Genomic DNA, 14,952 nt, shown 5'->3' with positions numbered 1-14,952 from the left:
TTAGAAAATAATCATCTGATTTCATTTAGCATGGTAGAAGTTTGTTAATGTGGCACCTAATAAGTCAAAATATCCGGTAATCTGCATTCCTCTAAGAAAATAGCTGACAATCCAGAATTGTCCAATAATAATCTAGCATGCTAGTATTCCAAAATCAAAATTTGTTTAAGCACATTGTGCACTATGGGTCCTAAAAGAAATACATTATATGTAAAAAATTATTATATGCATAATCATAAATGTTGATTTTTCATAACATGTTCATTAACACTTTTGCACACCTTTCAATCAATTTTGACACAACATATTTATGCACTGTATCATTTTCAAACTGACTAAAGAATGTGTATGAGTATGTGTATGTAAACAAATCAGAAACATACAACAGTATGCATGTTCTGACAAAATGTACAGCAGCAATTCCTCTGGAAATTGAAAAAATTTCATCACTTCTAAAATTTTTCTACTACTTTTAGTTTTATATTCCTATGTTGCAGTCTTCTGTCTACTCATTAGAAAGGATCAGATTAATATGCATTTAAAATCACAGTGTATGCTATAATTTCACCATGTGGTAAAATTTGCACTATGTAGTGAAAATCCTGGTACAGCAATATCTACAATATTCAGATTGCATATAATTTATCAAATTTTACAAAAATATATAAATATCAAATAAAATGGCATTATTGATAATCCAGTTTGGTTGTGTAGGTGCTGAATTAACAGACTTCTACTGAAAATCTTTAATATTTTTTTGCTGTAATAAAACTTAGTATAAAAAAACATTTCTTTCCTTACCTTCTTCTTGAGCACCAGAGATTACGTTCGAGATAGCATCTAATGCATAGCCAACAATTTCAGCGTCACTTCTATCTGTTTCTAAAATTTTAATAAGTGCATCCATTCCTTGAGCACCCACTTCCAATCGAAATTTCTATTAAAAAATTAAAATAATAATAATTACAGTATAATTATTTTCAATAACACTCCCACTAACAAACTGAATCTAATAATTTTTATTTCATTTCTATATTAAATTATTTTTTATTGTTTTTACCATATCAGTAAATTTCTATTTATCTTTCTCCTCTCTCATATATTATAAATTGCTAATTAATTAATTAAAAAAATGTTTTTTCCTAATAAAATAATGCTCACAAGTAGAAAAATGAAGATATTTAACAATTCATATTTTTTCAATAGTTTTTCTTATAAAATTTGCATACTGTAATAAAAACTTTTCATGAAAGAGTCAGCAATTTTTTGGCATAGACCAGATGGGACAATTGATATTCTGTCATTTGCCATAAAAAATGCTTTAATTCCATTTAATATTAACGTTATTTATTCAATGCATATGAATTTTTTAAATACTAAATGTCTACTTTTATCTACTGTGAACATCAAAAATTGTACTGTGTACTGTACATCCTTGTTTTCAGGTGTTCTAATTGAACACCTGAAAATATGACTTACATGAGAATGTTATATTTTAAACAGCTGTAGTTTTCAAAGTTTTAAAAATGTTTTTAGAAATTTTTATTTATATGAAGTTATATTCTAATAAATATCTCCTGCATATAATTTGGAAAGTTTAGTTATTTAATTTACACCTCTCATCTTTTTAATACCTTCAAATATGAATAATTACATATATTTTGATTTCAGTGATTAAAGTATCACTATCAATGCATTTAACTTAAAATTAATTTAACAATTTTTTCAATAAGATAAATTAAAATGCATTAAGCTCATAATTAATATACTGTAACCTGTAATATATTGTATTCATTGTACTTTAAAATTCTTTGCTAATGTCATTTAAGCAATACTTGAATACTTTAATAACTTATTGTGCTTATTTAAACATTTATTGTTTTGAGGTTTTTTTCAATTTCATTAAAATAAATTTAGATATAATAAATATTTTCTACCTTAATCTATTTCTGTGACTAGGACATGTAATTTTAACTAAAAAAGAAAATAATAATCTGTTATTTATAAACTTTGATGAAAACTATAACATCTGTTTTAATAATTTTCTTCTCAATTAAAATTGTGCATATTTTTTAATTGGCTTGTCGTCGGTGATCATTTTAACCGAATAAAAGGTCATCTCTGCAGAGAAAGACTGTTTTGTTCTTGGTGATTGGACATGACAGAACTGAAGATACGGGTGATCTTGAAGTCGTGGCTGGATAAATCTAACAAGTTGTTTCTAGAAAAATGTGGCTCCCCTACGTTTGAACTTGAGAAACAACTTGTTAGATTTATCCAGCCACGACTTCAAGATCACCCGTATACTATTAATAACTCTATTCAACTGGTGGATATGCTCAGAAATATTAGCCTAGAAGACAATGAATTTATGACCGTAATGGATTTTAAAGCATTATTTCCATCTATAAAATTACCACCTTGTTTTTGCGAGATAAGAGATTTTCTTTTTACGAATGTTAATAATGCTACAAAATTTCATGAACACATATTAGAACTCGCATACCTAATTTGTTATACTTCGTTTTTTGCATTTGAAGGCAACACATATTTACAACAACGAGGAGTTCCAATGGGGAGCCCAATATCCCCAGTTTTATGTGAACTAGTATTACGACGTTTAGAAAATAAAGTACTGCCTATCTTCAACGACGACATAATTTTATATGCAAGATACGTGGATGATGTGTTCATCATTTGGAGGAATATTAATAACGCTAGCGAGTTCCTTAACAAAATGAATAACAACCCATATGGTTTGACGCTATCATTGGAACAAAAAAGTGACCTGAATGTAAACTTCCTGGATCTATCCATCACTTGTAAATTTGGTGAAATATGGACGAACATTTATCGAAAGCCTAGCTATCTTCCTATTATTATTCCAAAGAATTCTTTCGATCCCAGCAACTTTAAACATGCAGCCTTTAGATCTTGGATAAAACGGGCCTATACCCACTGTACAAGTATTTATGACACATATAGAGAGCTAAATTACATACGCACAATAGCTGTACAACAAGGATATCATTTACGGGAGATTACCGCTCTTATTGATAAATTTTGTAATCCAACAAATAAACATCCTACTACCACCAGCCAAGACCGAAAGGTAGTTCTCAACTATATTCCTTTCCTACATTCCATCTTTAAGAAAATAGCTCGCAAGAACAATGTTAAAATGATCTATCGACGTAATCCTACGATTTACAGAATTCTACGGAACGATAAGTTGAAACTAAATCGAAACAACACATCAGGAGTATATTCAATCCCATTAACTGACTGCCGTTTTAATTCAGAGTTAGTTTATGTTGGTGCTACCATGAGGTCTTTAAAACAGAGGTTGCAGGAGCATAAATATTCGATTACTAAACACTTGGACAGTACTGTACTGGCAGCCTTTGCAAAAGAACAAGATATCAATATTTATTGGGATAAAGCTTCCATAATTAAGACTGCCACTAACAAACATTTTATTAAATACATTGAAAAACTCGAGATTTACAAGGCGCATAATACCAAAGGTTGCATCAACCATAGAGATGCTGATAGTCTTTCTAGTGCATGGAAATCTTTTTACTACAATTAATTATATTAATACTTTGTTTTATTTTACTGTTTAATTTGTACTATTTTTATGTTACTTTTATTTCATGTTATTTTTATTTTATTTTTTAAATTTAAATGATGTTATTGCTGGCATTCTATTTTTGTTCTAATTCTGTTTAAAGAAGCATTCTATTTTATGTTCCATTTTCAATTTAAAGAGTCTAACTGAAGAGGACTATTAAAAATAGTCGAAAACGTTTTTATTTTATTAAATTTTACTTGTTTGCTGGAAATACCAAGGTGTTTTGTTTTCATAAAGATAATAGACTTTTTTGGAATTATTTCTGACATGTTAAGCAGGCTAAGTCTTGTAATTTCAGCTTTATTCCTATTGATCATTGGTTTCATCAATTAAATTAAATTTATTTGGTTCCTTGCACCCTTATTTTGCAGATATTTCAATTTTAAATTATTGTAGGAATTGGTATGATGAACTTTTGGACCATAAATTTTCTATAAGTGAGCTTAATGATGCTTTGAGGAAGTGTAAGCCAAATAAAGCCCCAGGTTTTGATGGGATCCCATTGGAATTTTGAAACATTGAGACCACATCATTTGAGTCTTTTCTCAAAGATTTTTGATACTGGGATAATACCGGAATCTTGGAAGACGAATATTTTAATTCTGATTTTTAAGAAAAGTAGGAAGATGTTCCTGGTAATTATAGTGGCATCTGGTTATCATCTTGTGTTTCAAAATTGTTTTGTATTATTTTGTATAGAAGACTGACTCGATGGTTAGAAGTTAAAAATATATTGCATGAAAATCAGGCAGGATTCCAGGCTAGTTATTCCACATTGGATAATATTTTTGTTTTGTACACAGTTATTCAGAAAACTTTTTTACAGAAACATAGGAAGGTGTATGCATTTTTTGTTGTATGCATTATCTTCTGCGTTTGACAGAGTCTGTAGGAATTTGTTGTGGTCAAAGATGTTGCATTATGGTTTCAGTTATAAATTTACATCTTTACTCGTTGCTTTGTATGAAAATTCCTCACTTATGGTAAGAGTTGGAGGTAACTGTTTGCCATTAATGTTCTCTAAGACTGGTGTTAAGCAGGGCTGTATTTTGAGCCCAATCTTGTATAGTATTTTTTTTGGAATGATCTCTTTGGTATTATTAACTCTTCTGGTGATGGTATAGAAATAGATGGTTTCCAAATTAAAATACTGGTTTATGCAGATGATGGTTTTGCTCCCTGCATCAAGGAGTGTATCCAGCATGCGTAATAATAAATAAATAATTATTTATAACAATTAATTATTTCCTAAAAACAGGAAGTAATAGAAATACTGTACTCTTTTTACAATTTTCCACTTTATACGTAGATAATTTTGATTATGCAATATATTTTTTTACTTCCTAATATTTTGTCCCTAACCTTAGTGAATAATTCACATTTTAGTAAAGAGGCTGAGATTTCTGCCACTATACAATATGGTTAAATGTAGCCAGCCACATTGTAAAATGCAATGCAATGTAACAATCCAGCTGAACAACATTAGTTAGCTTTATTACAAAATGAAGCCATTTAATCAAATGGCCAGATTCTTTGTAAAGCAGCTAAATTAACAATCTGGTTGTAATATATAAATAATTACACTATGCAATAATATATACTTAATCACTTGTGTAATATATTATATATATATAAATAACATTATATGTTTTAAAATATAAATTTAACTTATGAAATTTACTTTTGAAAGTGCTTTCAATGCACGACATGCATCACGTCGATCTTCCAATAATACAGAAGTCTGCACTCTCTCCACTAATCTTTCCACCTAATGAAACAAAAAAATTTTTAATTATAAAGAACAAAAATATGTCAAGATGTTTTTGTTGTATTATTTTTAGATTTTAATCATACAATGATATTTGATTTATAAATAATCCATTGTGTAAAATCCCAATGCATTCATAGTAGAAAATAAAAATTAAAGATGAAATGTGATACAGACAATAAAATAACTAGAAATCAATTTAGATTAAAGGCAAGTTGAGTAAAAGTGTTTAAATATTAAGTTAATTTAAAGTATTTTTTGATTTAAAAATTCTTTTTTGTTAAAATTATATTATTTAAATTCTATATGCAATTTAAAAATTTCAAAGTACAAGCTTACATAAAAATACTGATGTAAATTTAGAATTTTATTTCAAAGTACAAATATTAAAGGTATTGTTTGTATTGAAATTTTAATCATTTAATACTATTTAGTGATTGATGATAAATTTAATATGTTGTTAAATAATAAATACAGTCGAGTCCACATAAGTCAATACCCGGATAGCTCGACACCATCGGTTAAGTAGTCAGTTTTCTGTGGTCCTGGCCAACTTACATAGGCATTAATGTTAAAAAAACTCCGGTTTACTCAACACCGATTAACTCGTCGTTACATATTAATAAAAATGCCTTAACATTTTATGTATTTTTATGTATAAAATAATAACAGATAAACAAAAAGAAAATATACAATCTACATCAACGTCACACCAGAATCCAATTTTGCATTTTCTCACGCCAGAGGCATTAAGAATCCTTAGACGTTACTTGCCAACAATTAACAATTGCAAAGATGATCTAAAGGCGTTCGTGATCGTTGAAAAAGAAAGTCGAGACAGTTAAGGGCTCAAAACAAACAACCCTAAACAAATTTTTCAGTTTTTCATCTACAGAGTAATTGTAAATGGAGGACACAATGTATTGTAAGCCTATACTACTCTATAACGCACTACTGTATTTTCCTAATTGTAGTTTTGTGGTTTTTTTTCCAACTTTGCTTTAGTCGTCACGTCGGATAACTCGACACATTTCCACTTCCCCTTGGGGTGTCGACTTATGTGGAGTTGACCGTATTTGTTATTTTGTTAAATAAAAAAGAGCATTAATAATTTAACAAATACTGTATTACTTTACTTCAAATATAATTTATTTTTTAAAATTTTTATTTCAGACATCTTTAATGATAAGAAAAAAATCTTCATTATTATATTGAAAAAGTACACAATGTAAAAATGAAACACTTGATATGCATATTTTATAAAATATAGTTCTAGATATTATATTCCTCTCATTATTTTAAAATTAGGTTAGTTTAATTACTTATGAAAATCATTGTTAAGTTATAGTTATTTGCATTTTAATATTAAACATTTCTGAGAGATATTACAAAACACGTCAATTCTGCTTAGTAAATGTAATCATGACTAAATAATTGAGAATACATATCCATATTCTCGTGCATTTACATTCAATATAGGATTTTGATTTCACGACTTCAAAGTTTTAAATACCTAGAGAACAAGACAGATAAAGTACTGACAAATATATTTCCTAGACTGACTGATGCAAGATCACAAAATTATACTGTGCATTCAGTCATTGTCTAGAACTGACTCTACCTCAAGCATTAATTCTTCCATTTTTATTTAAATGTTGACAAATTGAAAATTTGAAGCAAATTCAAAATGCCCATATGTTTTAAATCAGATTACCAAATTTTTTGATTTATTGGTTACAGTGTTGGTTCTGGAGGCTAATTATTTAACTGAACTCATCTCCAGAAAGTTTTTTACATCTATTATCTTAGAATTGTTTTCTATAAATTGAAATTGATTCTCAAAGATAAAAATTTTTGTTGAAAAAAATATAACAAGGTTATAATTTCTATATTCTATGAAAATGCACATCTTATAAACTTATTTATCCTTTAAAAGAGTGTTTAGTCAAATAATATATTAAAAAAAATTTTTCTCAATGATAAATAGAAGCACAAGTATACTTGGAATCTCTCACAAAATATCTTAAAAATGTTTCATTCTTTGAAGAAATAACTAATAAAATGTCTGTTCTTACTTGTTTCATTATGTTCAGCAACTATTACCCTATTTCTGAAACTGTTATTAGGCTCCGAACATGCTGCAACATTTTTGAAATAAGAGTTGTATACGTAATTTACCTCACATGCAAAAATTATAAGATATAGTTATCCCTTGTACAAAGCACTTCTACAACACAGTTTTGTTTTAACATAGTTTGAAAGATATCCCCCATACAACACAACTTCCCATTTCACACTAATACAGTTTTGGAAATCCTTCATACAAAATTTCAAAATTTTAGTTGAATTAAGAAAAAAATATAGAATAACAAAGTGTTTTCTTTTTATACATTAATCTTTGTACTTAGTAAAATTTATTTAAACAAGCAAGAAACAAGAAAATTATCATACGGGCTTTAAATTACGTACAAATATTGCTATAATTACTAGCACTTTCGACGAAACTATGCACCGTTTGATAGTTTTCTTGTTCTTGCTTATCCAATGATCGGTGTCAGGTCCAACCATCATTACAATTAAGTTTATTTAGACATTTTTAGGTAAGTGTTATTAACCTTTTTTTTTTTTTAACTGTAGGTATTACTTACCTACGAATGATTCCTTCACATGTAAAAGTGACGAATGAAATACAGCAGTATCTCAGTATTCGAACAGTTCCTAACTTGAATAATTCAGTATTCAAACACAAATTTTGGTAAAAAGTCGCAGGAGCAACTTTTTTTCCAGAATTCGACTAGACAAACATGATCCTCTAGAACAGGGGTGGCCAAATTTTGTGTACATAAGATCTACTTTTTATCTTAAAAATGTGTCATGATCAACTTGTCATAGGCATAGTCTAAGTGGGGAGGGGGAGGTGTGAAATAATACTATGTTTATATAGCATGTTTCTAACCAAGGAATCATTATTAGGTGTATATCTTGACAAAAATAATAATGAGTCTTCAGTATGGGAATCAGTCAGGACAGAACGTTGTTTAGTCTTCATTAACTTTAAGTATGAAAATGCCGATTCACACAGGTATGTAAATCCGAAACAAGAATAAATATATTCGCTACATTTGGTGATACTGAAATATTTTTCTCAGTTGACATATGACAGTACCAAATATTCAAGCTAAATGGCTGTATTTTTCTATGAGTTGAGCCATAATTGCATGCATACTGCTGTTTGCATGTTATGTTCACGCGTTGCATTCGGTTACAAGTGTAACACATTAAGTCACGACATTGCAAGCGATCGACCAAAATTGGCTTCATGAGTGACTAGTTGATCACAAACAACTTGTTGGCCACCTCTGCTCTAGAACAAATTTTCAATTAATAACATTTTGATTTTGTCATCCATGAAATATGATTAAATTATATGATCATAAATTATGATTAAAAAAAAATTAGTTGCTAATGTTTCTGATCAAGATCAACAAAATGCTGAGATGATGATGATACTTTGTAAAAAAAAAAAACTCTCTCATTTAACTAAAATTAATATTAATGTGTCATACAGTACATTAATTGTGATTGTTAGTTAATTGATTGCTTTCATATACAGTGGAACCTCCCTTAATGAACGCCTCGCATAATGAGCAAAACAAATTGTAAAAATTTGCCTCACTTAATGAGCGATGTTTCGCATAACAAGTGAAGAGGAGAGGGGAAGTCCCAAATTGTGCGCATGTGGCATGCTCCATCAGTCTGTGTTTAGCACTCTTTCCGCTAGCATCTTAGTGTCGCTCGTGATCACATATTTTTCCAAACTTGTGTTCACACATATTACTTATAAACATCAACAACCATAGCCTGTTATATAGTATACATGCCAAACGATATGCCAAATTCTTGGGTCAATTAAATTTAATGACCGATTCCAGATTAAATTTTAGAAATTTCGGAATTAAAAATTAACTATTTATAATTATTAAATTTAATACGAGATGGAAACATAATTGCCTACCTCTAGTCAAATTAATTAAATTTCTAATATTTAAGTATTGCCTTTACATAACCCAAGAATTGGCACATCATTTGGGGTGTTTATCAAACATATTAGCTGTGATTTTTTTCTTTGTTTCTGCAAATCAAATTCTCATTCCAGGATGGTTCATTCTGCGCTAGAAGAAAAGATGACGACGATTCATGCTCCTTAACAATGTTTATTGTACAATTTTTTTTTGAATAAACATTATACATAAAACATTTGAGCATTTTTTCAATGTGGAATGCATTATCGTATTTTACATTAATTTCTATGGGAAAAATTGTTTCGCTTAACGAGTGTTTCACATTACGAGTAAGACTCTGGAACAAATTATGCTTGTTAAGCGAGGTTCCACTGTACATATTCGTCTTAATAACAAAAACTATAGTATACTTTTGTTAAATTTTGGAATCTAACCCAATGTTTTGCATTAGTCTTTTGTTTCATATAGCATGAATTCACATAACATAACTTTTTCAGAATGTAACTACTATGTTATACGAGGGATACCATACATCTGACTTAGAGTGAACACTGAGGTTGTTTACATCTAGTCAATGCAGTTTCACAATTTTACATATCATACAACACCAAAAAACAGTTATGAAATACTAAACCTTTACTACTACTAACATTTTCATTTTGTAATTGATTTTTGGTGTTTGTGTGTTATTTTCTGTCAACTAAGACCAGTTTTTATTCTCATGAATCATGTACTTATCATGGTGGCAGACATGCTTTTGACTCAGACTGAAAAACAACTCAGCAGCAATTATTGTAATGTGTTTATTCAATGAGGAAAATGAAGAGGATAAATGCTATATATGTAAATTTGGGTAATTTGAATGCAGCCACAGTTTGTTTTCACTTCATTTTCAACCAAAGATGACATCATGCATGTTGTCAGTCAATACCAGACATTCATTGGCTGGTTGAACAAAGCTACATGCAACTCTCACAATAGAAACTAGAGAAAAACTTCTCTGAAATGAGATTGCATCAAAAATTGCAATGTACATTGCCTCAAATAACCATTTGAGGCAACATACAATGTACAGTGGTAAAATTTTGTTAAAGTTGTACCATGTTTGGGCAAGGTTATATTATATCTTTGAATGCACTCGACTTAGCTGCATTGATATACATTCATTAACTGTCATTATTCATTATTTGTCATCGATATTATCCTTTTGTCATCATCTTCATACATAAATAAACTTTATTGCAAAGTTCTAATGTAGACTAGTAAACTGTAGAATAAATTTCACCATGTTTCTAATTTTTAGAAACTTCTGCCAAAGCATATCTCTGTTTTATTAACATATAAAACTCTTAACATTATAATTTTATAAAATTTTTATAAAACAGAATATAGAAATACTGTAACACAGAATAAACTGACACTTTATGAGAGTAATGACTTTTTAATATGAAAACAATTACGGTAGAATCTTGTTTTAACAGATCGTGGAACAACGAATTTTTGAGAACAACAAATTTTTTCTCCAGGTCCACTTAAATCAACACATTTTTACCTCTTTTTAGCAGATCTATAACTCAGAATAAAGGATTTTTTTTAGTTCCATTTTCAGTAAACATTGTATTTTTTTCAACCTTTAATTAATAATTGGATGTTTCTGGATACTAAATTTTAAAAAATACATTGCATGCTGTGCAAACTAAGTGCACAATTGTCATGATTCTCACTGCTAACAGTTGCTGCCATGCATTAGTGCCTTCCTGTAGCACGTTGATTAATGGAGGAAAAACTACTTCTAGCTTAACACTTCCAGACACGTGTTTGAGAATATCGCACCTTTAAAATTGCACTCACACATTAACATTTTGTACTGATGATGCCACCAAAAGAAGACCAGAAACGTTGCGTCATCACAGCAAATAGAAATGGATGAGTTTTTTTAACATACCACGAAGTGCTAATGTACTTTGTCACTTTTTGGCTTATAACAGGTATGGGCAAATGCAGCTCTTTTTGAGTTACATGCAGCTCTTGCTGAAGATGCTATCCTTTCCAGCCTTACCATACTATCACAACAACAGTACAGAACTGCAGCTCCCATGCATTTTGCAAAACCTACATTTCAGCTCCCACTGAACTCTTGCTTACCCACCTCTGTCTTATAATGTATACAGTTTCTGTCAACTTTGTTACAGCATATGTACAATCTTTTAATATATGTGTTTATATAAAATAAAGGATAGAAATCTCAAGAGACTGAATAATTTCGAGTACAGGTGTTTTTTACATGAGGATTTAAAAAACAAAATATTTTTTGAATAATGAATATTTCCTGGGCTAATAAACCAACTGAAAAAAATCAATAAATTAAGTTTTATTTTTTACATTCTATAAAACTGACTTGACAAAATATATTTTAAATTGAATTCTTATGGAATTCTTTAATAATAATCATTAAAAAATAAACTATTTATCCTTAGATATTTTGCTCTATTTTTAATTTGTAATATGTTTTAAATGTTGACAATAAAATCTCTCACAAAATACTTTATTCTATCTAATACTTTATTTGGTTAGCTACATGAAAACAAATTATCAGAATAAACTTGTGATCATTAAGTGGCTCAAATATGCTGACAACACAGTTGATTGACATGTTTTAAATGGAAAAAAAATCTAGCCAGAAATCAGTTTTAGTATATTATCAAAATGATTTTACATAAATGACTACTGATTAAAAAAGATTGTGATTGCAATGCATATTTTCATATGTTTTCTATAATGCAAAGTAATTATGAAACAGGCTTTATCAATTCCCATCATCTAATTTTATCTTGTTACACTTTCTGCTGTTGAAAATAGTACTACCAGTATTACTTAATAAACTCTTATTTTAATAATTTCTCCAGAATACATCAGCATTCACATTGTCTTTTTGTATGTAATTTGGCTTTAAGCTCCTTTGGCTTATTAACATTTTTTTTTTTTTTACGATCATCTAGTGCACAGATATTTCATTAAGTAGGCTGTGCACTGAAAACTTTTAAACTTAAAAATAATTATTAAGTTCTAAATCTAAATTTATCATAAATTTTTTAACATGTTCTATTTCACAAAAGGATAGTTAGTTCTTGTAAGTTCACTGCATTGCATTTTAATTTATTCATTCTTGCCCAGCTCATTCTGTAGTATCAAAACTTTCACCTTTACATTGAAATTTTTATTTATAATCATCACAATACATTTTTTAGCCCTATTTATGAGCTCTTGTCAACTATTATATCTTTCCATTTTAAAATAACTCAAATTCTCTGAATGCTTTCAAATCAAATTTCTGAAAATATCAAACTTTGCAGTCAAATTATGTATCATTGCAGCAAATTAGTAGTTGCATTTTCTTTTAATTTGTTCTAATTCCTTTTTTAATGGCATATCTCCATGCTGTTGAGAAAGTTTCCACATCTCTAGAATTTATGCATTTGTTTCTAAGCTCATGTTTAAATACCTCAAATTTGCAAAAATTTAGTCAAAGAAATTTCAAGTATGAGTACAGTAGACCCCCCTATAACACGGCAGATACGTTCCGTGTTACATGAATCCGTGTTGTACGAGTCACTTAAATACATGAACCAATCACAGCCTGACACGTGTGTAGTTTAGGAACTACAGCTGTTTGAAAGGTTTCCTTCCATAAAATTAAACGATTCTAGACTAATTTGACTCAACATTTCCAAATCATGTATAATTTTTTGGGAATAATCCATATAAATTATGCTATAAACAAAAAATTGTAGGATTACTTACCGAGTGTGCACCGTTCGATGACGCCATTGCTTAAGCTTGTTTTCGTTGCAGAGCGTCTCATCGAACAGCGAACACATGTTTCCTGATCGGCGAATTTTTCGCAGAAAAATAACTTAACTTTGAAAACATCATTAATAAAAATATAATTTTTATGGCCGTTGAATAATAAATGATTTTTAGTAGGTCCAGTGCTCATTTAAACTCAATGGTTTGTACAATATCCACTATTGGTCCAGATTCGACCAATCCTGTCGCAACGCGAGTCGGTGATGACGTTTTACCGTGTTATACGAGTCTCTTTTAGCGTGTTATACAACCACGATCAATTTTTTCGCCATGTTATATGAACCTGTGTTATAGGGGGGGGTCTACCGTATTCTCTAAAATAATAAAAGAAAAGCATAAACCCATTTTATGTATTCACACTTGGATGAACTAAACCAAAATGTAATGCTGCTTACCCAACAAATCTTCATTTGAAAACTAATACGTAGTTTTATCACATATAATTTCTATAGTTTAATCTTATCACATGTGATTAAGGTGATCAAATCTTAATTACTATTCTTTCATTTATTTAGTAACAGAAATTACTAGTGATCATTTTGTAACAGTGATCAAATAACAGTAACACATCTCATTCTCTGGTACATTTTGCTTTTTGCTTGGAGAGTTGGTTTATTTTAATGTTACATTTTAGGCAACAATTTGTGACTAGCTATAGCTTATATATTAAGTATTACATATGAATTTTAGAAGGTTAAAATTTATAACTCATTTCAGATACTACTTTCACTATTTACTTTAATTCCAATAGCTAACTAATGATTGCTAAATATAACATTACGAAATAAAAATGTACCGACCAAGCAAAATAAATTTTGGGTTAATGCTACCTTAGGTGCCAAGATGGCGGCTCGTCTCCGATTCCAGCAAGAAAACAGTGGGACGCACGTTCTAACCTAACCTAACCTAACCTATTCTAATAATTTGGTTGCTAATAATTATGGTAAGTTTATTAGAATAGGTTAGGTTAGAACGTGCATCCCACTGTTTCCTTGCTGGAATCGGAGACGAGCCGCCATCTTGACACCTAAGGTAACATTAACCAAATTTTGTTCTACAAAAATTAATTTAGAGAAAACTTTCGAAAAATTTTAATTTTATCACTTGTATCCATACAATAATATAAAATATTGAAATGCTATATTTATTACTTATATACAGTCAAACTTGTTTTTATGCGCTCTTTTTATGTGCGATTTTTTTAATGCGAATTTTTAATTTGTGCAGTTTTTTTTGTGCGATTTTTTATTTGTGCGGTATAGTTGGTGACTAATCTCGTGCGATTCGTCATGTCTCACGTTGACTTATTATAGCTAAATAAACTTATTATAGCATAAGTGCACTTATTATAGTAATATTATTGCATGCATATGCAAAAAATAAAATAATTTACTTTTTAAGTCAACAAAACACCACCTGGACAAAAATATGTAAAACAGATGATAGACCAGACGATGCAGTCAAGTGCTGACATCTGTTGTCAATAAATTCTATTTCGTACGGTTTTGAGTTATTTTCTATGTGAGACTTTTTTTATGCGGTCCCTGTTGACCGCATAAAAAAAAATATTTTTTTAATTGTGTTGCGAAATCTATTTTTTACAGCCATTCATGAAGTTTCGTGCGATTTTTTTATGCGTTTTTTTAATGCGGTCCCTATCC

The 14,952-nt window shown here is 29.4% G+C and overlaps 1 protein-coding gene across 1 annotated transcript in view; it reads right to left on the bottom strand.

The window, feature by feature from the left end:
- p115 (General vesicular transport factor p115) overlaps window positions 1-14,952 on the bottom strand; it is a 32,431-nt gene that overhangs the window by 16,467 nt on the left and 1,012 nt on the right. Inside the window, exons 2-3 of the mRNA XM_067265814.1 lie at window positions 5,316-5,402; window positions 802-937 (exon numbers count right to left, since the gene is read on the bottom strand). Of these exons, the coding sequence (XP_067121915.1) occupies window positions 802-937; window positions 5,316-5,402 (223 nt within the window). The remainder of the gene's footprint in view (window positions 1-801; window positions 938-5,315; window positions 5,403-14,952) is intronic.

The sequence above is a fragment of the Centruroides vittatus genome, unplaced genomic scaffold (assembly GCF_030686945.1).
Source record: "Centruroides vittatus isolate TY-2023 unplaced genomic scaffold, ASM3068694v2 contig_2480, whole genome shotgun sequence".
In the NCBI taxonomy this organism is placed as follows: Eukaryota; Metazoa; Arthropoda; class Arachnida; order Scorpiones; family Buthidae; genus Centruroides; species Centruroides vittatus.
The sequence above is the reverse complement of the archived record's forward strand: the minus strand, read 5'-3'. Positions and strand labels throughout refer to the sequence as shown.